General features: G+C 52.6%; 1 protein-coding gene and 1 long non-coding RNA gene across 5 annotated transcripts; one reads left to right on the top strand and one right to left on the bottom strand.

The window, feature by feature from the left end:
- FAM234A (family with sequence similarity 234 member A) lies at positions 1–27,562 on the top strand. 4 transcript variants are annotated; one of them, XM_036083530.2, is made up of 12 exons: positions 1–387; positions 18,617–18,909; positions 22,189–22,305; positions 22,613–22,804; positions 23,760–23,890; positions 24,241–24,373; positions 24,581–24,710; positions 24,946–25,086; positions 25,391–25,466; positions 25,696–25,851; positions 26,328–26,430; positions 26,521–27,562. In XM_036083530.2, the coding sequence occupies exons 2-12, from the start codon at positions 18,642–18,644 to the stop codon at positions 26,730–26,732; spliced, it is 1,659 nt and encodes a 552-aa protein (XP_035939423.1). In that variant the 5' UTR covers positions 1–387; positions 18,617–18,641; the 3' UTR covers positions 26,733–27,562. The 4 variants fall into 4 exon arrangements, with proteins under 4 accessions (XP_035939423.1, XP_035939422.1, XP_077931175.1 ...); XM_036083529.2 differs by having other exon boundaries at positions 24,578–24,710; XM_078075049.1 differs by having other exon boundaries at positions 24,578–24,710; positions 25,696–25,958; positions 26,521–26,698.
- On the bottom strand, positions 2,893–8,231 carry LOC118530192 (uncharacterized). Its single transcript, XR_004914504.2, has 3 exons — positions 7,756–8,231; positions 4,554–4,760; positions 2,893–3,402 (listed from the first exon to the last, which is right to left on the bottom strand). It is a non-coding gene; the product is annotated as an uncharacterized LOC118530192 (long non-coding RNA).
- Positions 27,563–27,816: the final 254 nt, after the last annotated feature.

Genomic DNA, 27,816 nt, shown 5'->3' with positions numbered 1-27,816 from the left:
GCCGAGGAGCGCGGCGGCGGCCCGAGAGTGAGCGCGGCCTCGTCCTCCTCGCGCGTGCTCGCGGCGGGGCTCGCGCGGGGCCCCACCTCTTCGCTCGCGATCGCTCCTCTTCGCCTGGGCGATCCGGGCGCGGGGAGACTGCCAGCCAGCGAGACCCCGCCCACGGTGTCGCCCGCCTCGCCCAGCGGCGGGTCCACGCGTGTCCGTGCAGAGGTGTGGGCGGACAGGTTGCCGCAGCGGCCGCGGCCAGCTCGCTCCCCCGGCCCTCCAGCCCCAGCGAGTCGGCAGGTCCGATTCCCGGAGGCGGTCCGCGCCAGCCCCAGCTGCCCCAAAGACCGGATTTACTCCCGGTAGGAAGCTTCCCGCCCCACGTCGGCGGCACAGTAGGTAAGCCAGTCTATACTCGCGGTGCTCTTGAGGGTGCTGCACCGCTTGCCCGCGGGCGGTGCAAAATGTAGGACCACGGAAGCCGATGTGCGGAGACGGCCTCCGTCCTCCTCTCTCTGTCGTCCGGACAGTGAACTCGCAAAGTACCCCGAAGGTCAGCTGACGTGTACTCGTGTAGGGGGCACATCGCTCGCACAGACGCAGCCTGCCTTACTGGACAAGACAGGCAGACTTCGACAGGGAAAAAGGCAAGGTCGCTCTCAGAGAGTTCCTTGCTCCCCTACAAATTGATTGGCAGTGATCTGACTGAGAGCCTGACCTTGAGCAGCCTAAGCTATCAGAGGAGGCAACTGCAGTTACTTTCGGGTTCTCTTGGAAACCGTGGGATTTCAGCTAAGGAGCTTGTGTGATAGGCTCCTCTCCCGGTACCGGCTGGGAATGTCTTTCTGGTGCCGCCACCAGATTGCACCACTTCCTTGCAGTTTCTCAGGGAGCAGGCAGTTAGAGACACTGAGTGTCTGCTGCGTGCCAGGCATGGTTCTAGGTGCTGAAACTGTAGCACTCAACAAAACAGGATTCCTGTCCTCAAGGAGCTCCATTTCTGTGGAAGGATATGGATAATAAGCAAAATACAGAGCATGCGGGGTGCACCTGGGTGGCTCAGTCCATTCCGCGTCTGCCTCGGGCTCAGGTCATGATCTCAGGGTGCTGGGATCGAGCCCCACATCGGGCTCCTCGCTCCGCGGGGAGCCTACTTCTCCCTCTCCTGCTCCCCCTGCTTGTGTTCTCTCTCTGTCAAATAAATAAATAAAATTTTTAAATATGTATATATATAGAGAGAGAAAGAGAGCATGCTAAAGACAAAGTACAGAGCAGGGAAGGATGAGATGGAAATGATCCAAGTATCAAGTGGACATTTATTCGCACATTTACCAGCTCTCTGGACCTTGTTGCACTGATTGGAGTGCTTTTGGTTTCAAGTGTTGAGAATCCATTAGAACTAGCTCAACCTATGGCGGCATTCTACGGGCTTTCATATGGGAAAGTTCAGAGCACCAAGAATAGGAGGGGCCAATGGCTTAAATTAGGTCATCAGGACTTGGTAATGGTGTGTGGGGGAGGTCTTGTTGCTCCCCCATCCTTTCACATACCTCCTCTTTGCCCTGTTTCTGTGTTGGCTTTTTTCTTAGGTTCCTGCCTCTATCCTACCTACTTATTTAGTTATTTGCTGCCGCATAAAAATCAACATAAAAATTAATGGATTGGAGCCCCTGGGTGGCTCAGTCGGTTAAGCGTCTGCCTTCGGCTCAGGTCATGATTCTGGGGTTGTGGGATCGAGTTCCGCATTGGGCGCCTTGCTCAGCAGGAAGCCTGCCTCTCCCTCTGCTTGCCGCTCTCCCTTGCTTGTGCTCTCTTTCTTGACAAATAAATAAATAAAATCTTAAAAAAAAAAAGTAATGGAGTAAAACATCCTACATTTATTATTTATTTATTTGTTTGTTTTTTAGAGGTGGGAAGGGGCAAAGGGAGAGAGAGAGAAAGAGTCCCAAGCAGGCTCTACACCCAGCATGGAGCCCAACACAGGGCTTGATCTCACAACCCTGAGATCATGACCTGAGCCAAAATCAAGCGTCGGATGCTTAACCAACTGAGTCACCCAGGTGCCCCAAACATTTATTATCTCCGTTTCTGTCCGTCAGGAATTCAGGAGTAGCTTAGTGAGGTGATTGTGGTTCAGAGACTCATATGGTTGCAACCAAAACATTGGCTGGCGCTGTGGTCATCTGAAGCCTGGACCAGGACTCTTGGGTCTGATTCTAGATGACCCACTCACATGGCCAAAGACTGGAGTCCTCAGTTCCTTGCTAACTGTTGGCAGGAGTCCTTATTTCCTTGCCTGGTGGGCCTTTCCATAGGGCCTGCGTCCTCACGTGGTGGTGGTCTTCCCTCAGAGTCAGTGATCAGGGTGGGGGGGGGGGGCGCGGATGGAAGCCACAGTGCTTTTTGTGGCCTAGCTCAGGAATTCTGATTCTGTGACTTCTGCCATATTCTATTTGTCAGCATTATTAAGTACAAAAGACTTCACCTTTTAAGGGAGGCACACCAAAGAGTTTGTGAACGTATTTTAAAACCACCGTTCCACTTATCACTCCTGTGGGAAAAGAGTGCCTATTCCCTATAATTGCAGGTGAACTCTGGCCTGATATTCATCTGGGCTCTAATCAGTTAGCTAGACCCGGGTAGGGAGCCCTCCCCAAAGTGGGGATGCATCAGTCCCACCAGAACTGCATTGAGCATGCGGGAAAGTGGATTTCCCCGAGGGAAATTAAGGTGCTGTTACTAGAGAGAATGGATGTCAGGTAGTCAAAGTGACCCCTACAAGTGACTTAATACCATTATTTAAAATCAGGTTTTAAAAGTCAACTCCTTGGGCAAGCTGTAGATTTCAAAGCAATGGTTAATAAATCCATTAATAATTACCCTTCCAAGAAAAGAACATGAGCAGAGCAGAGCAAGATTTGGACATTTATTCAGACATGTGAATGTGTTTATTTTATGCCAGGCACTATGCTTTGTCCTGGGAAAACAAAGGCGATAAAAACAAGTGTAGGCCCTCAGGCCCTTCGCGGTCTGGGGGTGGGTCTCACCAGTGGCTCAGTGAGGACTGAGCAGTGTGCATGGCGAGATCAGGTAGAGCGGGCTTTGAAGGCACACGGGGGTTACTAGAGGAAGAAGGGCAGAGGAACTGTGTGCACAGAAGATCAGCACTGTGACTGGAGAACAGATCCTGGATGTAGGATTTGGAGAGAGGTAACACCAGAGGTGGCAGACTGAAGAGCTGTCCTAGCTTTGTTCTAAAGTCCTGAGTAGTCATTCAGTAGTTCAAAGCAGGGGAATGGCATTTTCAGGAGATATTTTAGAAGGATGTCTCTTGCAGCATCGAGGAAAGAAAGTTGGAGAGGGCTCCACAAACCCAGGTGAGAAGTTGTCAGAACAGCACCTAAAGCAGTGGAACTGAATTGCAGACGGACATACGTTGGCATCCATAGGGTTTGTTGGATGTTTCAAAACCTACTCTAATCTCACTCAAAACTGGTCTTTATAAACTTAATGAATTTCGTTCACACTCTTCCTTTATAAAATTTATAATGGAGCTTAGCTTGTTTGGATGTGATGTCAAAAAAAAGGAAGAAGGAGAAGGAGAGTGCTGATTCCTAAGTGAACACCAGCAGAGACAAGGCAGATCCAGCCACAGGCCTCTCAAGTGTCCAGTTCAGAAAGATCGGAGGTGGGCTGTAGGGGACAAGCGCTCCATCCACCATGTTTTGGTAACTGTTGGACCTGGCTGATGAGCACATGGGCTGTGGGGCTCTACTCTTACAAATATGTTTTATTTTCTTACTGTTTTGCTGGGCAGCAAAGCAAGGTAAGCTCCTGAGGAGGGAGGGGATCCCAGAGGGTTGCCCTGCTCTTATGAATAATCAAACATTGACATGACAAAAGGTTTTAAAAAAATAATGATAAAAAGTAAGTAAAGTTAAGACCTACTGGTCTTGCAGAGTTGGTCAAAAGTGATGGAGTAAGAGTTACGCTTTATCTTTTTAAGGGCTTTTGCTTCCCCCACACACACCCCCTTCCCTTAGTGTAAAGACAAGAAGTGGGGCGCCTGGGTGGCTCAGTCGTGGAGCGTCCGCCTTCGGATCAGGTCATGATCCCGGGGTCCTGGGATCGAGCCCCGCGTCCAGGCTCCCTGCTCAGCAGGGAGTCTGCTTCTCCCTCTGACCCTCTCCCCTCTTGCCCTCTCTCTCTCTCATTCTCTGTCTCTCAAATAAATCTTTAAAGGGGCGCCTGGGTGGCTCAGTCGGTTAAGCGTCTGCCTTTGGCTCAGGTCATGGTCCCGGGGTCCTGGGATCAAGCCCCGCATCGGGCTCTCTGCTCTGTGGGAAGCCTGCTTCTCCCTCTCCCACTCCCCCTGCTTGTGTTCCCTCTCTCGCTGTGTCTCTCTCTGTCAAAAAAAAAAAAAAAATTTAAAAAAAAATAAAAAGACAAGAAGTAACACCAGTGTAGCAGTCAAAAGAGATAAAATCTGCCTTAGAATTCAGGGAAAAGGCTACTCTGTGCTATTTTCTGGACAAACTATGAAAGTTATTCTGTGTAATAGTTACCTGTCCGAAGTGCAGATGGATGTTAATCCTTGACTGACACTTGGGAGGTACCGGGAACCATCCTCGGTCAGGCTGGTGAGCGCTGACTGCACGTGCCTTTATCCAGGAGCCAGGACCTTCCAGTTTGTTCTCGTCTGAAAGATGATGTCGGGCCTGTTCTTTGTCTTCAGATGGTTTTTTTGGTGAAGAGAGGAAATAGTTGTTCATCTGTAAGCAACAGAACACTATAGATGTCATTGTCTGGCTTCCACTTTGCTCCGCCAAAAATTCAGTGCTGCCTGCTGGGATACTGTGGGTGCCTCTCATACCCCGTGTTGGACCGCTGTCAGAATACTTGGGCCGCTCCCGGCCTCCTTGTGTAGGAGACGTTCTTAAACCGCTTGTATGCATAACAACCAGCTGTAGGGACGAGCCGTGCAGCGTACTTGCTGTAAGATCCATTAGCGAGGGGCGCCTGGGCGGCTCAGTCGTTAAGCGTCTGCCTTCGGCTCAGGTCATGGTCCCAGGGTCCTGGGATCGAGGCCCGCATCGGGCTCCCTGCCCCGCGGGAAGCCTGCTTCTCCTTCTCCCACTCCCCCTGCTTGTGTTCCCTCTCTCGCTGTGTCTCTCTCTGTCAAATAAATAAATGAAATCTTTAAAAAAAAAAAAAGATCGATTAGCGATCACAGACCCTGAAGTCTGCAAAGGTGGCCCTGAAGCACAGAGGATGATGGTGCGTGGTCTGAAAATTCCCTTAAAAGAATGCTGTAGGGGCGCCTGGGTGGCTCAGATGGATGAGCGTCTGCCTTCGGCTCAGATATGACCTCAGGGTCCTGGGATCGAGCCCCGCATCGGGCTCCCTGCTTGGCGGGGAGCCTGCTTCTCCCTTTCCCTCTACTGTTCCCCCTGCTTGTGCTCTCTCGCTCTCTCTGTCAAATAAATAAAATCTTTAAAAAAAAAAAAAAAAGAATGCTGTAAAATTCAAATTTTAAAAGTTAGCAGGGGATTTCTTATTAAAGTACCCTGCAGTGATTTTTTCTTTAAAAAGAAAAAAAGGAAAAGAAATCAAATTTTAGTTTAAAAAATTAGACCCCCTACTTCTGTAGAGTTGCCAGTTACTTGTCCTGCCAGTTTTCTTTCTGTCCTTGCCACAGATATTTTTATACTTTCTTAATCCATTAACAATTAGAGCGAGACTTTTCTAATTTAAATGTTCTGTTCTCTCTGACTCAGCAAACCGTAATTAGAGAAAGAGCCTTTGGAGAAACTGGAGGTGCAGCTTCTGCGGACATGCCTGCCCCCTTGAAATGTTGATGACCTGCCTGAATTGATTTTATCCTTCCCCCTGATTGGAGTTGCCACCCAGTCGCTGTCCCGACAGCCCGCCTTCCGGGGAGGACAGGTGTGGCGGCTGCGGTGGCCGGGAGCAGACATACCCACGGTAGCTGGGAGGCAGGAGAGTAACCTGGGGGGGAACCAGGCCCACAGGCCATTGGCTCCTGTCTCTCCAGGTGTCCTTAGGGTCACATCTTTTCAGGCATTTTCTTTCTCATCTGTCACATTTCTCTTCGTTTCTTTGCTTTTTATTTGACATTAAGTTAAAAAGTGGACTTTTAGTTTTACCACTGATAACTCAGAATTGATAGGAGAAAATCCCAGTTAATGACTGTCGCAGAATCCTGTGACTCGGTGTCTGTTTTCTGTCCTGGCGACCACCAGCTTGTTAGAACCGACCAAAAAGGATACTGGATGCGAGTCTCTTTACCTCAAGGCCTTTTTCCTGTATTATCTTTTCTTCACCTTTTATATCGTAACAGCTTTTATGTTCGATAAAAAGCTCTTAATTCCATTTTGGTAGCTGGAAAGTGTTAATTCCACGAACACAAATGTGGATTGTTTTCCTTTTGGGCTTATTGACAGGTGTTAACACATGTTGCTAGTCCCCTAGGACTCCTCTCCTGCTTCTCACATTTCACGTCGCTGACACAGAGGTGAACATCGCGTTCCCAGGTGGGGCTTGCAGAAGCCTCTGTTACGTGGGTGTGCATATTTAAAGCCCACAGGCCCGCGGCTCTGAGTCTTTCCTACGCTAGCAGATGAGGACTAATACATAAACACACTCGATGTCTGTGGTTTGTTCCAGCTTTACGGTTTGCAGACGTTTCCTTGTGCTATTAGACACAAAATACCTTTTAGGTTTCTCTTATTCCCTCTTTATGGGGAATTTAACAACAGAGGTTACAATTTGAAACAAAAGTGGGAAAAAAAACCCAGCAGTTCATAGACGTACAGATTTAGTTTGGGGAGAAATCTTGGGCGCTTTGTTTTTCAGCCTCTTGGCAGATGGGGTTGGCCCTTGGCACCACGTCTCTCACTTGGGTTGTGAGCGGGGCGCCGCACAGCGGCCCAGCCTCTTTGCCAGGAGGGGAGAGGTTTGTCCCTAAGTGGGCAGTTCCGGTGCTGTCCCTGGCGCGCTGCAGCGTGGACGTGCGGGCCCTACCCAGCCCTGCGTCCCGATGCGCTGAGAGCCCTCCTCCAACCCTGCTCCTCAGGACAGGCCCTGGGGAGTCGGGAAGCTCCTCCGCTTCCAGCAGAGGATGATTTTGTTTCCTATTCCTAGACCCCCCAAGATCACCGTGTTCACCCTGTGGTTTCCCTGCCAGGTGGCAGGGGGCTGAAAGCACTTTGCTGTGTGAGAAGTGTTCAGGTATGTAGTAAGCTGAAGCTGAAAAAGCGGGGCGGGGAGTCCAGTCGGGGTAGACTTCATCTGGAAAGACTTGTGTTCTTTCCTTGGAAAGTTTTCTTGTTCTGCACCAGAAAGAGCCCCAAGAAACCCAAGTAAATCATGGGAAAGTGAAAAGTACTGGCTCTGGGCTCCCACTCATATGTCCTATTAGGTTAACAATAGGATTGAGGAAACTGGGTTATTGGCTTGTTTTAGGTTCTGTTTTTGTTTTAAGATTTTATTTATTTGAGAGAGAGAGAGAGCGGGAGCACAAGTAGGGGGGGAGGGCCAGGCAGAGGGAGAGGGAGAAGCAGGCTCCCCACCGATCAGGGAGCCCCACGCGGGACTCGATCCCAGGACCCGGGATCCTGAGCCGAAGGCAGACGCTTCACCGACTGAGCCACCCAGGCACCCCTGGGTTCTGTTTTTTAAGAAAAAGCCTTGGCTGTGGTGCCAAGGTTTCGGGTGGCTGGGCTTAGAGTTCTGGGAGAGCCTTACCTGGGGCCCCAAGAGGACGTTTCCAGTCAGTTTAATCCTCCAGAGCGCCCACACCTTTTCCAAGCCCTCGGGGGCAGGGAGTAGAGGCTGTTGAGCAGGGCAAACTCCCAGCGCTTTGGGCGTTTACATTGTCGTGGTGTCCTTGGACTCCCTGACCCCACGTAAACTCTGGCATTTGCTTTGTGCTCTGGATGTTTTGCAGTATCATTATAAGCCGGTCATGCTGAAGAACTGCAAGCATCTTTCTTTTCCACAGTGGGAAGGGAGATGATTGCTAGGCGTAGTCTTCAGAAAGCTGGTCATTATTTTGAAGTAGAGAATTGTAGCCTGTCAGGGGTTTGGCTGTTCTTGCAGATGCCTTCAAGTTACCACAGAACTCCATTGTTGTTGATATTCTGCCAAAAACAAACAAAACGAAGCACACAGAGTTCCCTGCCTTCGGAACAAAAGAGCTTCCTACTAAGGTAGTGGGGCGGCCTCACCCAGGGCCGCCCGTGGGGAAGCTGGTCCTTCCTCTTAGCTTGTGGGAAGCTCCGAGCCCCACCCTCTTGCACAGGTTTTCCTTTTTTCTTTTCTTTTTTTTAACTGTTTATCTTGAACTAATTATAGACTCTAGAGATGTTACAGAAATTGTGAGGAGCTGTCCTCGTGCCGTTCAGATGTCTTACATAACTGTCCACGTTATCAGAAGCAGGAAATTGACCTTGGCACAAACATCAGCCTAGCTGCTAGGCTTCACTCTCTTCCACCTCACCAGTTACTACTCGCACTCATTTGTACGTGGGTCTCCTTGGATGAGATTTTATCACAAGGAGGTATTTGTGCAGCCCGGATAGATCAGATACAGAACTGACCGTCAGGACAAAGGACTCCCAGGCCGCTGCTTCCTCCCTGCCCCCATCCCTTACTGACCCCCAGTTCCTGCACCCACCCCAGAGACCCAGCTCAGCTCGGGATTCTAGAGAGAGCTGCTGGATGTAATGTGCTGTCCCTTCCCCAGAGAGTCAATGGTGGGGTTACCTCTCTCCGTATGTCCACCTCAATTTGTTTTGAGGTAAATAAAGTTGTATTCTTGGGTTGGGTTTTCTCTCAAAGAATGGAAACCTCTGGAGGAGGATCACAGTGTCTTTTATCTGTTTGTTATTATAAAGCATCTTTAATTTCACTGGGACAAAGTCTTGGAACCCTGTTAATGATTAAATAAAGAAGAAGAAGAAATTGTTAAGAGTAATTGAAGTCAGCCGGTGATTCATCCAGAAACACTCAGGGACAACTTGCTCTTATAGAGATGGGGCCGGAGCTGGAAGTCGGCCTTTGGGTTCAGCCTCTAGTCCTCAAGCATCAGGGTCACAATGTCCTGGGTCCCGTCTCTGGGCACGTGAACCCCCTCCCAAGGAGGCGCAGTTCTTTCTGTGGCCGCCTTAGGGGCTCGCATCTCCTCTGCGCTGGCCCTGGTCCTACACCTCCCCTACCATACGAAGCCTTACCTTTGAATTTTCAAAAATGTCACAAGGAAGAATTGTTTATTATTGACCCCAATATAAAAATACCCCTGTGAGGTCAGACGTCGCCCGAGGTGAGGACTGTGGCCTTTGGAGTTGCTCACAGTGTACCATAATGTCTCCAGGAATCTAGGTGGCTCCATCAGCTGGACTAGGAAGCCCAGATGTTAACATTTTCATGGTATTTCTCTATGTTTAAAAGAAGTTTTTCCTTCGGGATAGGGCTTGCTCTCTTTTCCCGTAGGACTTTGTGCTGGATGTCTGCTGCCTTCTCCAGATTTCTCTGGGGCATGGGGTGAAGGTATGGGGGAGTGAAGGGGTACCGGCCGCATCTGGAAAGCCCCACCTGAGAATACAGGGTTGTTGCAGAGCCGGCAGTTTGAGGGCTGCCCGGCCTGTCTTGGGAGGAGCCCACGATGAGAGGCCGTGGGAGGTGAGGCAGTGTCCAGGGGCCTGGGAGCCTCGTCTCAGGTGGGTTGCTCCCAGGGCCATGGTCTCACTGTTGTCTTGGCCTCCTACCATCTCTGGATGTCCACCCATGTCCTCATCCATCAATCTGGATACTGTCCAGTCTCTTTCCAACAAAATACCTTTCTACCTAATTCTGCTAAGATCTCTTGGGCGAGCAAGAACTTGGCAGACAGACAGGCTAGGTAGGTAATATGGCCAAGGTGCCCCAGATAAGGGGGTGAACCTCCAGGCCCAGCCACTCCCCTGGACTGTGCCCTTCCTCATGACTTAGATTAGGTGGGAAGTCAATGTTCCTCAACTGTGATGTCCCCACCCCTCAGCCCCAAATAGCCAGAAATGTTGACTGGCTTTGGGTCACATTTGGTTAGAAAAATCAGAAAGAGTTCACATTTGCTGAGGGCCTTAAGGGATGGATGGGGTTTGAAAGGGAAGGACGTTCTAGGCAGACTTAGCAACAGGGAAAGCGTTAGGATTAGGCTTTTCAGGGCCACTGAAGGCTCTGTCCATTCACGTGAGCAGCACCGTGTCGCAGGTGAAAATCACCTGGTGTGGCTTCTTCCCTGGTGCTCTTTAGACACTTGGAAGACTCCATGTTGAAAACGGGATGAGGTCTTACAGAGCACAGAATCTGGATCAGGGGATGGTTCTGGGAGAGCAGATCTCAGTTGGGACCGGGCAACAACGGGAGGTCTTCCAGCTTCTCTGCTCCACCATCTGCAGGCTGTAGAGAGCAGTCCCTCCAGACTTCACTCATATACCACTCGGGACTTCAGCCATATTTGCAGAATACCTATAAAATTTCATTGGGGCGCCTGGGTGGCTCAGTCGGTGAAGTGTCTGCCTTCGGCTCAGGTCATGATCCCGGGGTCCTGGGATTCAAGTCTCATGTCGGGCTCCCTGCTCGGTGGGGAGCCTGCTTCTCCCTCTTCCTCTGCCTCTCGGCTGCTTGAGCTCGCTCTCTCTCTCTCTCTCTGTCAAATAAATAAATAAAATCTTTTTTTAAAAATCATTTCATTTAGTACTTTTCTTTAATCAACTCCTTTATTTATTTGAGAGGGAGAGAAGAGCGCAAGCAGGGTGGGGGAGAGGGGCATAGGGAAAAGGAGAGAGAGAATCTATTTTTTTAAGATTTACTTTTTTTTTTTTTTGAGCGAGAGAGAGGGTGCACATGAGCAGGGGGAGGAGCAGGGGAGAGAGAGAGCGTCCCAAGCAGGCTCCACGCCCCTCACGGAGCCTGATGTGGGGCTCAATCCCAGGACCCTGAGATCATGACCTGAGCCAAAATCAAGAGTTGGTCGCTCAACCGACTGAGCCATGCAGGTGCTCCTCATTTCTTCTAGTTAAAAACACCTTAAAAGAACACCCTGGGGCAGCCAGGGACAGAAATAGAGGACATGGCACAGTTGGAGTTTGGCCCGAGCCCAGCATCTGAGCCCCCATCCCCGTGGCCTGGGCTGGGACTCTCACAGGTGCTGCTACTCTAGGAAACTGCAGTAATGACTGAAGATATCCCTAATTTGGTAAAAGACATAAACTTACAGGTTCAAAGCTGAGCAAACCCCGGACAATGAAGCTCCTGAAAACTAAAGACAAAGAAAGAAATTTAAAAGCATCAAGAGAGAAATTGGCATCTTCACAAACGGGGAAGAACAATTCCAATGACAGCAGATTTCTCGCCAGAAACGACCAGAGGAGGTGCTGAAAACCTGCTCAAACCCTGGATCCTGCCCCTGGTGTTAGTATTCTGCAGGAATGATGGAGAAACCTAGACATCATCACGTGAAGGACGATTAATTTGTTGCCCCAGGGGCCCGTGGGTGGCTCAGTCGTTAAGCATCCGCCTTCGGCTCAGGTCATGATCTCAGGGTCCTGGGATCGAGCCCCGCATTGGGCTCCCTGCTCGGCGGGAAGCCTGCTTCTCCCTCTCCCACTCCCCCTGCTTGTGTTCCCTCTCTCTCTGTCTCTCTCTCTGTCAAATAAATAAAATCTTAAAAAAAAAAAAAAATTTGTTGCCCCAGACCTACTCTAAAAGAATCACTGAAATAAGTTCTTGAAACAGAAAGGAAATGGGAGAAGAAGGGGTCTTGGAATGTCAGGAAGAAAAAACAGAAAAAGGGAAACTGAGTAAATACTTCTCCTGAGTTTTGAGTCCTGTTCGGTGGTTGATGGAGGATGCGTTCGTTGACATGGGTCTCAGTGTCTATAGCAGAAAGACCTGTCCAGTGGCAGGTAGACTAAGGGACCTAAGGTTTCTGCCTCCATCTGAGCCAGTAAAAGGCTGACACCAGTCACTGTGATAAGTTAGGTGTATCTAATGTGATGCCCAGAGCAGCCACTCAAAAATCTATACAAAATGCTACAGCCAAGTGAAACTAGAATTCTAAATAATGTCAGGTAACCATAGGAAGTCAGGAAAGAGAAAACCAAGACACAAAAAACAGGGAACCAGCAGAACAAAAAGGCAAGTTAAAGGCCTGACATCAATAATTTCCTTAAAAGTAAATGACCTGAAGGTAAAAGACAGATTGGCAGAGTGGATTTATAGAAAAAAAATGACCCATATGCTGTCTAAAAGAAACCTACTTCAAATATAATGACACATGGGGCGCCCTGCTGGCTCACAAGAGCATGTGACTCTGGATCTCAGGGTCATGAGTTCGAGCCCCGTGTTGTGTGTAGAGATTACTTAGATAAATATCTATCTATCTATCTATCTAGATATAGATATATATGTGTATATAATGTTCTCTATATATTTAATGATACAGATGGATTGGAAGTAAAAGGATGGACAAAGATAAACCATGCAAACTTTAATCAAAAGAAGAATAACTATATGAATATCAGATAGAGCAGACTTCAGAGCAAGAAAAGAACTAGGGACAGAGTGGAACATTGTGTGATGATAAAAGGGTCACAGCAATCCTAAATATGTGTGCAACAAACAACAGAGCTACAGTTTCTTTAAAGACTAGACAGTGGGGGCGCCTGGGTGGCTCAGTTCGTTAAGCGACTGCCTTCGGCTCAGGTCATGATCCTGGAGTCCCTGGATCGAGTCCCGCATCGGGCTCCCTGCTCGGCAGGGAGTCTGCTTCTCCCTCTGACCCTAACCCCTCTCATGTGCTCTCTCTCATTCTCTCTCAAATAAATAAATAAAATCTTTAAAAAAAAAAAAAAAAAAAAAAGACTAGACAGTGATTGCCATACAATTAATTCAGCAGCTACACTGCTGGGCATTTATCCCAGGGAAGTGAAAACCTATGTCCATACAGAAATCTGCATGTGAATTTTCACAATGACTTTATTTAAGACCTTTTGTTTTAAGGAACCTCTGCACCCAACTTTGGGCTTGAACTCATGACCCCGAGATGAAGAATCGCACACTCTACCAACTTTGCCAGCCAGGCGCCCCACAGTCACTATTTAAAATAGCCAAAAACTAGTAACAACCCGCTATCCTTTGGTGTGTGAGTGGTTAAACAAACCATGGTCCCTCCGTACCAGGAAGTACTGCTCAGTAATAAAAAGTAACAGAGACAACAGTGGCTGGACCTCAGGGGCATTATGCTGGGTGGAAAAAAGCCAATTTCAAAGTTCCTGCGCTGCGATTCTATTTACATAACATTCTCAAAATGACAAAATGTTAGAAACGGAGCTTTGAGATTGGCAGGGGTGAGAGATGCTGGGGAGGAGTTGGTGGGTGTGCCCTAGGGAGAGAGCACAGGGGAGCAGTTGCATATGTTGGCACGCACGAGTCCACACACGGGCTAAAACACTGCACCGATGTTGCTTTTGGAGTCTGACACCGTGCCGTAGTTGTGCTGTGACCGCAGGGGAAACTGGACGGAGGGCAGGACCAGACCTCTCGGTGTGATCTTTGCCACTTCCTATATAGCAGTAATTTGAGAACCGACAGCAAAGGAAACTGTATCAGTTATTAAGATATCTAAGACCATACGGGCGCCTGGGTGGCTCAGTTGGTTAAGCGACTGCCTTCGGCTCAGGTCATGATCCTGGAGTCCCGGGATCGAGTCCCGCATCGGGCTCCCTGCTCGGCAGGGGGTCTGCTTCTCCCTCTGCCCCTCCCCCCTCTCATGTGCTCTCTCTCTCTCATTCTCTCTGTCTCAAATAAATAAATAAAATCTTTAAAAAAAAAAAAAAAAAAGATATCTAAGACCATAATCACTTAACCATAAATGGAAAGACGTCTGTGAAAACTATGTATGTAACAAGGGCGCCTGGGTGGCTCAGTGGATTAACCATCTGACTCTTGGTTTCAGCTCAGGTCATGAGCTCGGGGTCGTGGGATCACATCGGGCTCCGTGCTCTGTGCTCAGTCAGCTTGAGGTTCTCTCTCCCTCTGCCCCCCACCCCACTTCCCTCTCTCTCAAATAAATAATCTTTAAAATATGTATACGTAACTACCGAAATAAAAATGTTCATTTACGTACCACCTAAATTATCTTGTAAACTGTCAGTGGTATAGGAACAGCTCTGTGAAGACCCCTTATAGAGGCTATTCCTGGGGGGTGGGAGGTCACAAGGCCTCACTGGAAGGCTGTCGAGGAATCTTCATGCCAAGAGCCTATGCTGCTTCTCAGAATGTCAAGCACAGACCCTTGGCCCCTGAGGCAGCTCTAGGCCCGAAGCAGGTCCTTTAACAGGAAAGCGGAGGTGAGTGAGATAAGTCGGGTCTCCTAGGGTCTAGAGAAAGTAGAAGCGGCACCGGCTGGTGGTGACGAAGACGAAAACCTCGAGAAAGGAGTGACAGAGACAGAGGGAGGCACACAGAGCCCGGCGCACTGCGGACATTGCCTACAACCTTCCCAACACCTGCACGAGACGCACGAAACACCCACAACCACACAAAGGAAATCACGCTTCTATTAACAAGTCTGTGGAAAGCCACAAAACAGGTGGTAGAGCTTGCTCCCAAACCCAGCTTCAAAGTCTACTCGGGTTTTTGCTTAGACCATCTGGACATATATTTAGGGTTCTTTTATTTTGGTGCTAATAATCTTTCTCTTTTTTTAAGCCACCAAATTGGTTTTATTTTTGTCTTTGACAACATGCACAACACTGGAATTGTACTCCTTGACTTGACGTCCTTAAGTAGGCACTAAAAATGTTTACATTGAGGAAAAGTCACACATTTAAGAAGTCCTCTGTAAACATAACCCCTTCTCCGTATGTTTTCCTACTTTGTTTCATACATAAATAGCAGTTTGCAAAGTTACAAATAAAACTATCAGCTCTTAGGGCCCCAAAGTATATATAGGTTCTGGAGCTCGACAGAATGTTCTCTCTGTGATTTTGTAACTCACACCATGCACTTCCCTCAGTCATGATCAGTCATGACTTATGATCGATCACAAATGGTTATCGAACTAGTTCTGCGTGTAACAGACCTTTCAATGCACTTGCTTAAAGATGCCATGTGTTCTGGGCGCTGGGTGCTCAGTCGGGGGCCGTACAACTCCTGGCCTCGGGGTCCTGAGTTTGAGCCCTACGTTGGGCACAGATTACTTAAAAAACAAAAAAAGGTCAAAATGGTCAATTGGCTACATTTTTAAAACAACAGCAGAGAAGGTTGCTATTTAAATATTACTTTATTGGGGCACCTGGGTGGCTCAGTCGGTGAAGCGTCTGCCTTCGGCTCAGGTCATGGTCCGGGGTCCTGGGATTGAGCCCTGCATCCCCTGCATCGGGCTCCTTGCTCAGCCGGGAAGCCTGCTTCTCCCTCTCCTTCTGCCCCTGCTTGTGCGCTCTCTCTCTCAAGTAAACAGATTTACTAGATTTAGAGAGAGAGGGAGAGAGAGCTAGTATTGAGCTCTCCCCCTCGTGCTCCCTCCACCAGGCGGGTCTGGAAAAACGAGGACCACAGGCTGGGTATGAGTAGTGGGGTCACTTTGAACGGAGCCCCTTGTTCTTGCATAGACAGTCTTAGGGGGCCTTCCCACTGTCCCCTGGTGGACGCCATGCTTTTGACAGATGAGGGCAGCTACAGCTCAGACACCTTGAGTTTCCTGCCCAGTGTTTTAAAGCTCTGAAGTAAGAGAAATTTAAAGATAGCGGTTTTTTTTTATAAAGATTATATTTATTTATTTATTTTAGAGAGAGAGCGCGAGTGCGTGTGCAAGGAAGGCAGAGGGAAGGGAAAGAGAATCTCAAGCAGAGTCCCTGTTGAGCGAGGAGCCCAACGCGGGGCTCGATCCCACAACCTGAGCTGAAACCAAGAGTCGGACCCTAACTGAGTGAGCCACCCAGGCACCCCTAAAGACAGAGCTTTTAAAGTCAAGAATTTTAGCATTCTGATTTCTCGCTCAGTTTTCTTTCCTTTGCCAAAGGGATGTACGTGTTCTAAATACATCAGACGTCCGCTCCTTGGGGACATAGCGTCTAGACCTGCTGAATAAGCAGCTCTCCTGCTGGCCCAGCCTGACCCCAGGCTCTGCTGCGGCTCTTTCCCTACTTACTCCTCCAGACACCCTCGCCCCACCTCCCCACCCCACGTCAGGTGCTCGGGTTTAATGAGGCCCCTGCTCATGAGTCATTGTTTGATCCTCCCGTGTCCAACTCATTACCTTGGACGGGCATGCCTTTTCCGACTTCCCAGACCTCCACATTCATGTGTCAGCACGAGCGAGAATGCACACAGATGCATTTGGGTTTCTTTTTAAATTGTGGTAAAATACACCTAACCTAAAAGTTACTGTTAGCGACATTAGTCCGTCTGCAGTGCCGCCATTTTCATCACCCCCCACACCCCGGCAGCCACCGCTGCCTGTGGCTACGCATTTGCCTGTTGTGACCCTTTCACATAGATGGCGTCTTTCTGTCCGGGTGTCTCACCGAGCACGGCTGTTCCCAAGGTTCATCCCTGCCGTAGCAGGGGTCATGCGTTATGCCTTTTTAGGGCTGAGTACTGTTCCATTGTGTGTATCCACGTCTTACAAATAATGAAGCCGAGAACGTTTGTTTACAGGTTTTTACGTGAGTCTGTTTGCAGTTCCCTCGGGCGTACACCTGGAAGAGGAGTTGCTGGGTCACAGGGTGACTCTGTTACTCTGACCCCGGTTATATTCCCACCAGCAGTGCACAGGGTCCCAGTTGCTCCACATTCTTACCTGCACTCGTCATCTTTCACTTTTTGATTTTAATGAAAGCTACCCTAATGGAGGTATACACACAGGTTTTGAGGATTTGGGGGGGAGGGGCAGAGGGGGAGGCAGAGAGAGAATCCCAAGCAGGCTCCCTGCCCAGCGCGGCTCGATCTCACGACCCTGAGATCGTGACCTGGGCCAAAATCAAGAGCTGGACGCTCAACTGACTGAGCCATCCAGGAGGCTACACACAGGTTTTTAAGTGAATTATTTTAATTAAATAATTAGAGAGGGGCGCCTGGGTGGCTCAGTCGTTAAGCGTCTGCCTTCGGCTCAGGTCATGATCCTGGGGTCCTGGGATCGAGCCCCGCATCGGGCTTCCCTGCTCTGCGGGAAGCCTGCTTCTCCCTCTCCCACCCCCCCACCCCCGCTTGTGTTCCCTCTCTCGCTGTTTCTCTCTCTGTCAAATAAATAAATAAAATCTTTAAAAAAAAATAGAGAAAAATAGTTAAAGACAGAAACTAAAAAGTTTATAGAAAAAAAAAATAGCAGTCTCTTGTCTCCTTCCATCTTCCTTAACCTGTCCTTAGAGGGGCCACTCTGAGCCACCGGCCATGTCCTCTGGTTTTCGCCTCCATCTGGTCTCAGGCATGTCCCCATTTGAGTCATGAACTGTTGACTTTCTTTTTTGGGCAGACAAGGATCATAACTCACTCAGACCCACGTAGTCCCTTCCATTCTCTCGATAGAATTTGTGTTCATTAGGACACTGGCTTGGGTGTTTCAAAAGGACCTGGATGACAGGTATCTTGCCTTACACCAGGTAGATAGTCCTGTCTTTCTCATCTAATAAAGAACCCAAGGATGGATGGTGGTTTCCAGCTGCCAGGGAGGGACCAGGTGCTTTCTGTCCTGTGGCTTGGCCATCTTCAGAAGCGTTCCCTGCCTCATTTTCCAAGCTGGTGCCTCCAGGTTGGCTCAGCACGTCACCCACGTCCAGCCAGCAGGAGGCAGGGCTCCCGGCGGCACTCACACTGAGACCCGTCCTCCCGCTGTCCACTTCCTCCTCCACGGACGTCCAGCGCGTCTTAACTCATCATTAGTAACAATCCGCTAGCGTTCGAGTGCTTAATGTATGTCAGGTGCTGTTATAAGTGCTTTATGTGAATTTACAAATTTAATCCTTTAAACAACCTTCTAAAATAGATTCTGATTTCCTTTTACAAGTCAGGAAATGGGGCATGGTCACGTGCAGTGGTTTGCCTCATTTCACACAGTGAGCGTGGGGCAAGGCTGGGACACCAGAACCCGCCTTCACTTTTGACACTTTTCCCCAGGGACCCATGATCCTCCGGGGGGGGGTCCCCGTGTGAGGGTGCTGGTTTCACCACATTTGCGCCTGGGCCCCCTGCCTGTCTGTGCTTCAGGCTGGGAGACAGTGGGTCAGGCGTGCCCAGACTGTACCCGGGCAGCTTAGTTAATGTTTAATGCGTGGCTTGATGACCCACCACGGCCCCAGCGCTGCCCAGCACTCCCTCGGCTTGCCCCCGCCTTAGCAGGCAGGAGACACCGGGGTGTTAAGGGTGGAAATATCCCCTGCCTGCCGGCTCCACACGAGCAGTTTGCCATCAAAAGGACCTTCTTGGGTGGCATCCAAGACACCGTAAACATTCATTTAGCTTTTCCTTCTTGGGCTGATGGGCGCAGTCATGGCTGCACCCGGTCTGGGAGACTGAGCACGGCTGGAAGGGCAGCTGTGTGACTGTCCCTGTTTTATTGACGCAGTGACCAGCTCTGGCATGTGCACGTGATGATGGACAGCAAGGACCTAGAAGCCGAAATCCACCCCTTGAAGAATGAAGACAAGAAACTGCAGGAGAATCTGGGAAACCAAGCAAAAGCGGAGGATAGCCTGAAAGGCTCGCCTTGGCAGCCTCACCTCTCCCGATGCCGCACGGTGGCATTTTTTCTTTCACTGTTTGTCTGCCTTTTTGTAGTGTTCGTGGTTTCCTTCATCATCCCGTGTCCGGACCGGCCTGCGTCCCAGGGGGTGTGGAGGATCGACTACAATGCAGCAGGTATGCCCCAAACCCCTGTCCCCGGGGTGGGGGTGGCATTGTGTCCCCGAGTCTAGGGTGGTGGGTGACTGAGAATCAGCCCTGAGTGGCTGCCGATGGTGCGTCCACGGTCTTGGGACTTCGGCGAGCTGCCGAGCAGCCTCTCAGGAAAAACGGGAGCACGGTGGCCTGCTCTCCGTATTAGGAAGGATGGGTTGTGCCGATAAAGGAAAGGGGCCCCTTCGGTTAGGTTTTGGAATTTAAAAAAATTAATAAAACAGAGCAGCTGGAAGAAGAGATAGAGGGAAGGCTGTGGGGAGCTATGAAAACTGCAGGTTTTGTAGTCTGGTTTCCTCAAGTGCTCTGCGGCCGTTGCGGTCGGCTGAGCCGGACTTGAGCAAATCCGTTTCCCCCCATGAAGGCGGCAGTCTGGATTCTTGGCCTCTATGCAAAGCCACCGAGTCAGCCTTTCTCTGGACACTTCGCCTCCTTGTTAGGGTGGGAGCGCCCACAGCGAGCACGAGCGGCTGTGAACGCCGGCAGGCGTCTCTCGTGCAGTGAAGGGAATTTCTCGTTTAAGCCTCGCCGTCAGTTTTATTCAGAATTTGACGCTTAATTTTGAGAGACAGGAATAATGTATGTTTCTGTGTTTCTTTTTTGCAGCTTTTATTGAAGTGTAATCTATATGTCAAAGTGTTCGCTTGTTTTAAGTGTACGATTAGATGATTTTTCGTCCATTTATGGAGCGGCTGTGCACCTGTTGGCCCGGTCCAGTTTTAGATTTCCATCGTCCCCGACCCCCAGCCCAGACAGCCACCAGTGCCTTCTGCCTACAGTCTTGCCTTTTGTGGACACATCACGTAAAGGAAGTCGTGTGGCGTGGATCTTTGAGTCTGGCCACTCGCTCGGGAGACAAGTCTGTCGGTTACAGCATGTCCCTGGTTCTTTCTGGGGCTGAACAGGCTTCCTCCCTGTGGTTCCTGCAGCCTCGGGCTGCCAGGGATATGTGGGGACCTAGAGTCTCATTTCCGGATCTCATTTTCTGGATCTCTCCATTCACTTTTTGTTTCTTATCCAATCTGATACCCCGTGTCTTTTGATTGGGGGCATTTAGCCCATTTACATGCAGGGTGACTATTCAGAGATATGAATTTAGTGCCATTGTATTGCCTGTGAGATGACTGGTACTGTATATTGTCTCTGTTCCTTTCTGGTCTATGTTACTTTTGGGCTCTCTCTTCGCTTAGAGGACCCCTTTCAATATTTCTTGTAGGGCTGGTCTGGTGATCGCAAATTCTTTTAGTTTCTGTTTGTCCTGGCTCCGTTCACTTTTTGGCTGGTCCTCCTGACTGTTGTCGGCTCCGCCCTGTATCCCAGCCTGTGTCTGGCTTCAGAGCTGGCCTTCGCTGCCAGGGAGAGCACCGTAGCCCTGGACATCTGGCTGCAAATCATGTCGTCCCCCTCTGGCGGGGAAGCTGACCCGTCTGGTGCCCAGCCGCGGAGGTCGAGGTCGGCAGGAGCCATAAGTAGGATGGTGGACGCTGACTGTCCTGACCCATGGCTTGGTTTTTCTCAGGAGGCACCTCTCGATTTGCGGCATGCCTTGTGTCTGTTTCCAGAGTCCTGATACGGTTGCTTTTGGCAATTTGTCTCATTATATTGTTGTTTCAAGGGAGAGGATTTGCCAAGCTCTTCCCTCCATGAATCTGGAAGTCCTGAGACTGGCGTTTGATTTATTTTTTATTTTTATTTTTTAAAGATTTTATTTATTTGATAGAGAGAGACACAGTGAGAGAGGGAACACAAGCAAGGGGAGTGAAAGAGGGAGAAGCAGCCTCCCCGCCGAGCAGGGAGCCCGATGCGGGGCTCAATCCCAGGACTCCGGGATCATGACCTGAGCTGAAGGCAGACGCTTAACGACTGAGCCACCCAGGCGCCCCTGATTTATTTTTTAAATCGTAGTGAAATAGACATGTACGTTTAGAGAGTGTAACTCACTGGCGCCGGGACATCGATAACACCGTGTAACCGTCACCTCTGCCCCTTTTCATCATCTCAACAGAAAGGGTAGCCAGCAAACACCGACTCCTCTCTCCCTCCTCCTGAGCGTCTTGGCCTCTGAGTCTGCCTATTCCAGGGGCCTCCGCAGAAGTGGAGTCATATAAGACTTGCCCTTCTGTGTCCGGCCGATTCCACTGAGTGCAACGCCCTCCGGGTTCATCCATGCTGTCGCAGGCATCCGAATCTCCTTCCTTTTTACGGGTGAATAATTATTGTACATGGACTGCACTCTGGTTATCCATTCTTCTGTCAATGGACACTTGGCTTGTTTCCACGTTTTGGCAGCTGGGAATGACGCAGTGAACCGGCTCTACAGGGACCAAGTCCCTTCGTCCAGTTATTTTGGGTGAAAGAGCATGAAGTCATGTCTCATTACCGTTTTGATTGGCATTTCCCTAACTGCTGGTGATGTTGAGCATCTCCAAGTCCTTTGCCCGTTTTTGCCTTGGGTTGTCTTTGTGCTGGAGGGGTAGGCTGATACTGGGTATCAGTCCCTTGTCAGATACCTGATCTGCAGACATTCTCTCCCACTCTGTGGGGTGTCTCTTCACTCTCTTGACAGTGTCCTTTGATGCACAAAGGCTTTAAATTTTGATGGACTCCAGTGTGTCAGTTTTTTCTTTTGTTGCCTTGCCTTTGGTGTCACATCCAAGAAATCATTACCAAATCCAACGTCATGAAGATTTTTCTCTATGTTTTCTAGAAGGAAGCTCTTAAGTTTAGGTCTTTGATCCATTTTGAGTTCTTTTTGTTTTGTTTTTTAAAGATTTTATTTATCTATTTTAGAGATAGAGGAGGAGCAGAGGGAGAGGGACAAGCAGACTCTATGCTGAGCCCAGAGCCCCACGCGGGGCTCGATCCCACGACCCTGAGATCATGACCTGAGCAGAAATCAAGAGTCGGACGCTTAACCGACTGAGCCACCCAGGCGCCCCTTAGTTCGTTTTCGTGTTAACACTTGCAGTGTATCATTTGAGTCCTTCAATGAAAGGGAGAAGTCGACCCTTACGAGTGTGGGAGTGCAGACTCCTGGACCCAGACAGGCAGGGAGGGACTCCTTCCTGAAGAGAAGGTGTGCGAGCATGCGTTTGTATGCCACTGCTCTGGGTGCGGCCTCACGCTGGCGGGTGCTAACTGGTGCTGACCCACAGGGAGCACGGAAGTAGGTGGTGTCGGGCTTGGCCGGGCCTTTAAGCCTGGCGGGGCCCCGGGACTATAGTCTGTGATTTTCTTTTTCAGTCACCTATGACTTTCTGGCTACAGAAGACATAAACAGGGACAGGATCCAAGATGTTCTCTTTCTTTATAAAAATACCAACGGCAGCAACAATTTCAACCTATCCTGCACCGACGAAGGTAATTTTGCTTTTACCTGAAAAAGGAGGAACTTCCTGTGGGTGGAGGGATCCTCTCCTTCTGCCGTCTTTGGGGGAAGTGGTTGGTGGAATTTTGGGAAACTGGAACGTTGCCCTTCCTTCCCAGGAGGCCTAGAAACAGACAGGGTGTGGGCTGTGGTCCCAGCACCCTGGCCCCCGCGCAGCTCCTGACCCCGTGGGGCCAGCAGTAGGGTCCCTGCGGGGCCAGCAGTGAGGGCTGGGCCCGGGAGCAGGGTGTGGGGAAGAGGGGCTGACATGCCCCACAGAGTTGGGTCTCTCCCTGCCAGGCTTTTCCTCCCCCTGTACCTTTGTGGCCGCCGTGTCCGGGGCCAACGGCAGCGTGCTCTGGGAGAGGCCCGCAGCCCAGGACGGGGCCCTTGTGCAGTGCTCCGTCCCACAGCTGCAGGGCGGCAGGTCGACCTCTGCCTGCATCCTCGTGGGCAGACCCGGTTCCTTCGTTGCTGTGGACTTGTTCACAGGTAGGCAGCTCCGCACGGGAGGTTCCACACCAGGGAGCTCTGAGGAGGTTCAGCCTGGGTTCTCGCCCCAGCCCACAAGATGGGGAAGAAGGTTCCAGGGGTAGGAGGGAGGGGTGCCGCCTCCTCGCAGTCCCACTCCACCCTGTCTTGTCACCTCCTGGCTCCTTTGTGCTTGTGGGGCCAGCAGAGACGGGGGCTCAGTGGCGGCTGCAGTACCCGGGCCAGCGTCTGGTTGAGCCCCTGGGGGAGGGCCTGTCAGGGCTCTGGATGCACGGGCGCTCGTGTCTGGGCCTCCATGTAACAGGCCGTGGTTAGCCCCCAGACCCCACTGGTGGCTTAAGGAATTCTGTGCCCAGACGCTGGGTGTGCTGAGGAGTGGCATTTCCCTTACCAGTCGTGGGTTTAGGGCTATAGAGGAAAACAAAGAGAAGGCTGGAAATATTTCACGAGAGGAAATAGTCTTAAAAAGGGTGTGGATGAGATCGTACCTGGGGAAAAAAGAAGCTGTTCTGTCAGGGCCTCTGTTCATGGGTCCAGCCATAAGCACGCCCCTTCCTTCTCCACCTCTGTGTGCAGGACTCAGCCGGGGCCTCCCTGGAGGCTGAGGGTCCACCTGTGACTTCAGCAATAGTCAGGGGTCCTGAGGGGCTTGGGAAGCGTCAGGCCCTGTCCATCCGGGTGGGAGGGTCAGTGTTGGCCCTAAGATGTTCTAGAGCCAAACATGAGAAGACACAGGAGAAGCAGAAGAGGAAGGTGGAGCTTTGTCGTTCCAGAAGCGACGCATCTGACGCTCCGGCGTGTGACGACTTGGACGCCCAGTGGTGCGCACTCGGCGCTGGCCTCTGGCCTCCTGCTGCGGGCACTTCCATTTCTCAGTGTGGGCACTGTGCCGTTGCCAGCGAGCAGCGGAAGGGGATTTGAAGCCAGCACTTGGTGACGTTGTGCTTGGTTTTAGGCGAAACCCTGTGGAGCCACCCCAGCAGCTTTGGAAGGAACGCTTCTGTCCTGAGCTCTTTACTCCAGCTGCCCGACGTCGATGCTGACGGGGCCCCAGACCTGCTGGTTCTCACCCAGGAGGAGAAGGAGGTGCTGCTCCCCTCCTGGGTCGCCGTGGCCCACTCACTGTGACGCCTCTTCTCTGCCCCTTGTCCACTCTCACTTCCTGGGCACAACATGGGTCTGACCATTTGTCGGGGGACGTGCCCGGGGCCCCGTGCTCCTGGCACCTGCTGACCGGCACGCTGGGGCGGCTCTGTTCCTCCTGGGCAGCTTCTGGGCAGAGCGTGCACTTGGCTGTAGGTGCCGCGGCAGCACGGAGGGTGGGGCCCTGTGGCTGGCGTGGGGCTGCCCGCGTCCCCGGGAGGGTGTGAGTCCACACACTCAACGCATTCTTTCCTTGGACCAGGAGGGTCTTGACCCCCTTCTCTGTGTTACAGGTCGGCGGCTACCTCTACTCCGGCAGCACTGGACACCAGATTGGCCGCCGCGGCAGCCTTGGTGTGGGCGGGACCACAGGCTCCCTCCTGCACATCTCCCCGGCGGGTGCCCACTACATCCTTTTCCCTTGTGGTATGTGCGCCTGCTGTTCCCGGGACTGTCCCTCTCAGGGAAGCCGGGGACCGCAGGGAGGACACGAGTTCATCACTGACAGGCTCAGAAAGCCCGAACGTGTCGCACCCGAGGCTCAGGGAGGGCACCGTGTGTCCCGGAAGCAGGGCTAGCGGGTGGCCTCCTCCCGGCCAGCAGCGTCTTGAGGCTCTTCTGGGTTTCCAGCAGCGAGCTCCCTCTGTGGTTGCTCTGTGAAGGGTCTCCACGAGAAGGCGACTGGGAACGGGAGCCCACTGAGGAGCGACCCGCGCTGGGAGGGTGTGCTGAATGCCACCACCCCCAGGCTGCTGTGGCACAGGTCAGTCGGGACGGGGGATTGCAGGGGTGGCCGCGGGGCGAGGGCCACAGCCCTGCCTGCCGTTGGGCTCAGACACGGGAAGTGGGCCTACAGCAGCTGAGATGAAGCCGGGGGGCTCTCTGCACACAGCCAGCGCCTGGTCTTACTCTAAACTGAAGCAGGGAGCATGGGGCGAACTGCTAACCCCACAGGCAGCCCGCGTCCTTGCCACATCTCTCTGGCTCTCTCCCCTTAGCCCGGGAGCCATCCGCTACCTGATGAACGTTCCAGGGAAGACTGGTGAGGACCTCCTCCTCGTGAGTTCAGAGGCCTGTGTGCTGGTTGATGGGCAGGACCTGGCGCCCAGGTGGACCTTCAGTGCAGCCCAGGTCTTGAGGTACCGAGTCTTTCTCCAGGAACTGGGCAGTGCTTGCCAGCCGGGCACCGCAGCCTGTCCCTTGGCAGCCCTGGGATGAGGCCTCGGGTGGCTGGGGGACGTCTGTGTGCTTCAGCCAGAGGCCTCTTGCCTGTCCCCTGGTGCTGCCCTGCACCGGAGGGGCCGGTGAGACCCCGTCCACCCTGGCCTCAGCTGCCTGTCCAGGCCCCATCCAGGTGCGGCCAAGGAGCAGAGGGCTGGTGTACCTGTTCCCAGAGCCCCCCCACAGAGGCCCTGTGTGAACGCTCCTGCCCTGTCCTTGCAGAAAACCCATCCTCGGCCACTACAAACCTGACACCTTGGCTGTGGTCATTGAAAACGGAACCGGCATTGACAGACAGGTTGGCTGCACCCCCTTTGAGGCCCCACCGTTGTTCGTAGCTGAGGGACGTTAGTCGGGACAGCAGACGGGGCCGTGCTGGCAGGCTGAGCTAGCAAAAGAGGGGCCTTGGCCAGATATCCTGGGTGCCCTTGGGGTGCAGCTCCTTCAGGGCTGGCCTGGCTGGGGCCCGTGGGCCTGTGCAAGCCCACCTGTGACCGCCCCCCCCATGCTGTCCCCCTCCCTCCCAGATTGTGTTCCTGGACCTCAGCACCGGGGCTGTCCTGTGGAAACAGGCTCTCCCAGGCCTCCCCGGGGATCCGCAGTCCGCCAGCCTGCCAACCGCAGACCACCGCTCAGCCTTCTTCTTCTGGGGCCTCCACGAGCTGATGGGCACCAACCAGACAGTACGGGCAGGGCATGGACTAAGGGGACACACCCGGGCCAGGGCCGGAGACCAGAGGCCAGCCTTGGGCCCTGCCTCGAGGCAGCTGGGAGCTAACTGGGTGACTGGGTGTGCACACATAAATGGAAGCCGTGGGACCGTGGGTGGGATGAGGTACCCCGGACCACACGGGAGGCTGGGGCTGAGGTGTGCCTTGGGGCAGAGGATGGGGATCTGGGAAGAAGCCGGGGGATGTGGGGGAAGGCAGGTGCGGAGTTCCAGTGGGAGCATGCGTCAGAAGGGTCAGGGTCAGGCTAGGGGAGGGGAGTAGAAGCTGCTTGCACCGTTGAGGACCCTGTGGACACAGCTCTGGGCAGGGCCACTCTGTCCGAGTGTCCGGAGAGGGCGCACAGCACAGCCCGACCCTGGGCCCAGGACACCAGCGTCTCTGATGCAGACGTGGGGTCAGCTCATGCTGCACGGTGGTTCTCGCTCCAGGAGCCCAGAGACGCCCAGCACACCCTGTACGTATTCCACCCCAGCCTGCCCGGCGTCCTGCTGGAGCTCGCTAACTTCTCGGCCAACATCGTCGCCTTCCAAGGTGAGTGCGCCTCCGGGGGGCTGGGGCTGCGCCTGCCGTCGGCTCGCCTCTGGCTGCTCCCGAGCGCCCTGACGGCCGTCTCTCCCGTAGCGGTCCTGTTCGAGCCAAGCCGCCATGCTGCCTGCGTCCTCCTGATGGGCCCGGCTAGCCCAGACGCGCCTGGCACGGTCTCCGTGGCCAAGCACAAGGTGCGGGACCTTGTCCCGAGCGGTAGGGTGGTTCGCCTGGCCGAGGGCGGGCCCGACAGCGACCAGGCTGTCCGGGACCGGTTCTCCCGCCTGCGGTACCGGAGTGAGGCCTAGAGGCCTGGTTGGCAGCGCATGTGGGAGAGGCTCCAGCTGCTGGGAAGTCGGTCTTTCACTCGGTTTGCACTGACTCCCTACTCCTGATCCTGGGGTTCCCGTCCTATGCAGGGACGCGCGTGGGTGAGGGGATGCCCAGGCCTCTCCCCTCCTGCGCAGCACGTCCCCACAGGTCCTCACTCTGCCCCACTGGGGTCACACTTCAGGCCACCTGCCTTCATCGTAGTGTCGCTGGGCCCTACAGCACCACCCTCACTCGTCCACACTGGCGGGAGGGACCGGGGTTCCGGGAAGAGAGCCCCATCCTGAGAAGTCCCCTCCCTCGTTCCTGTCTGCACACCCCCCTAGGGCCTGGGAGGGTGGTTGGCCTGGGGTGGCCTCAGGGCAGCAGCTGGGCACTTGAGGCCGTTCCAGCCTCTGGCCTGGTTAGTGGAAACTTGCCCAGGGGTTCCCCTCTGACGGGGGCAGGAGGAATAGGGCTGCCGTGCGCTGTAAGGCCGTCCTGCTGCTCATGGATGCCCCAGGGGCGTTTCTGTCCCTGTGCTGGCCACGTGTGCTGTGAACGTCCTGAGGAACTGGCCAGAGGGCGCACGTCGCGGTCAGTTTGCACCCCCTCAGTACACACTGGAGCTGCTTATCCCTTGGGGGTCCCCACACCCCTGGCCGGTGCCTGGCCCCCTCCTGGTGCTCGGACGCCCCCAGCAGTCGGTGTCACCTGATGCGGGACTCACCTTTGTGCCTTGCTGTGGTGCTCCTTGTGGCTCACTTTGCCCTGACGACCCCGGGTCCCGCAGGAAGAAACCGGAATAAATGGTTTGCACTGTCTAAAAGGGCACGTGTGTGCCTCGTGTGTCTGCTCCAAAGGGGTCAAGTGGATTTGGTGCTGGCCAGGCCGCTGGCAGAGGTGGGGAACCCTCTACAAGGGTCTCAGGGTGTCCTCCCACTCGCCCAGTCAGAAATGGGGCCCCGAGGACTTTTTCTGCATGGCCTCTAAGTGCAGCTCAGGTCTGAAGATCCCCCCCCCCACCTCCGGCCCAGTCACCCTGGTTCAAGTCAGGAACCCAGCCTGTGGACGTGGGTGTGT

The sequence above is a fragment of the Halichoerus grypus genome, chromosome 6 (assembly GCF_964656455.1).
Source record: "Halichoerus grypus chromosome 6, mHalGry1.hap1.1, whole genome shotgun sequence".
NCBI lineage: Eukaryota > Metazoa > Chordata > Mammalia > Carnivora > Phocidae > Halichoerus > Halichoerus grypus.
Note: the sequence above shows the minus strand (reverse complement) of the source record. Positions and strands in the feature narration are given on the sequence as shown.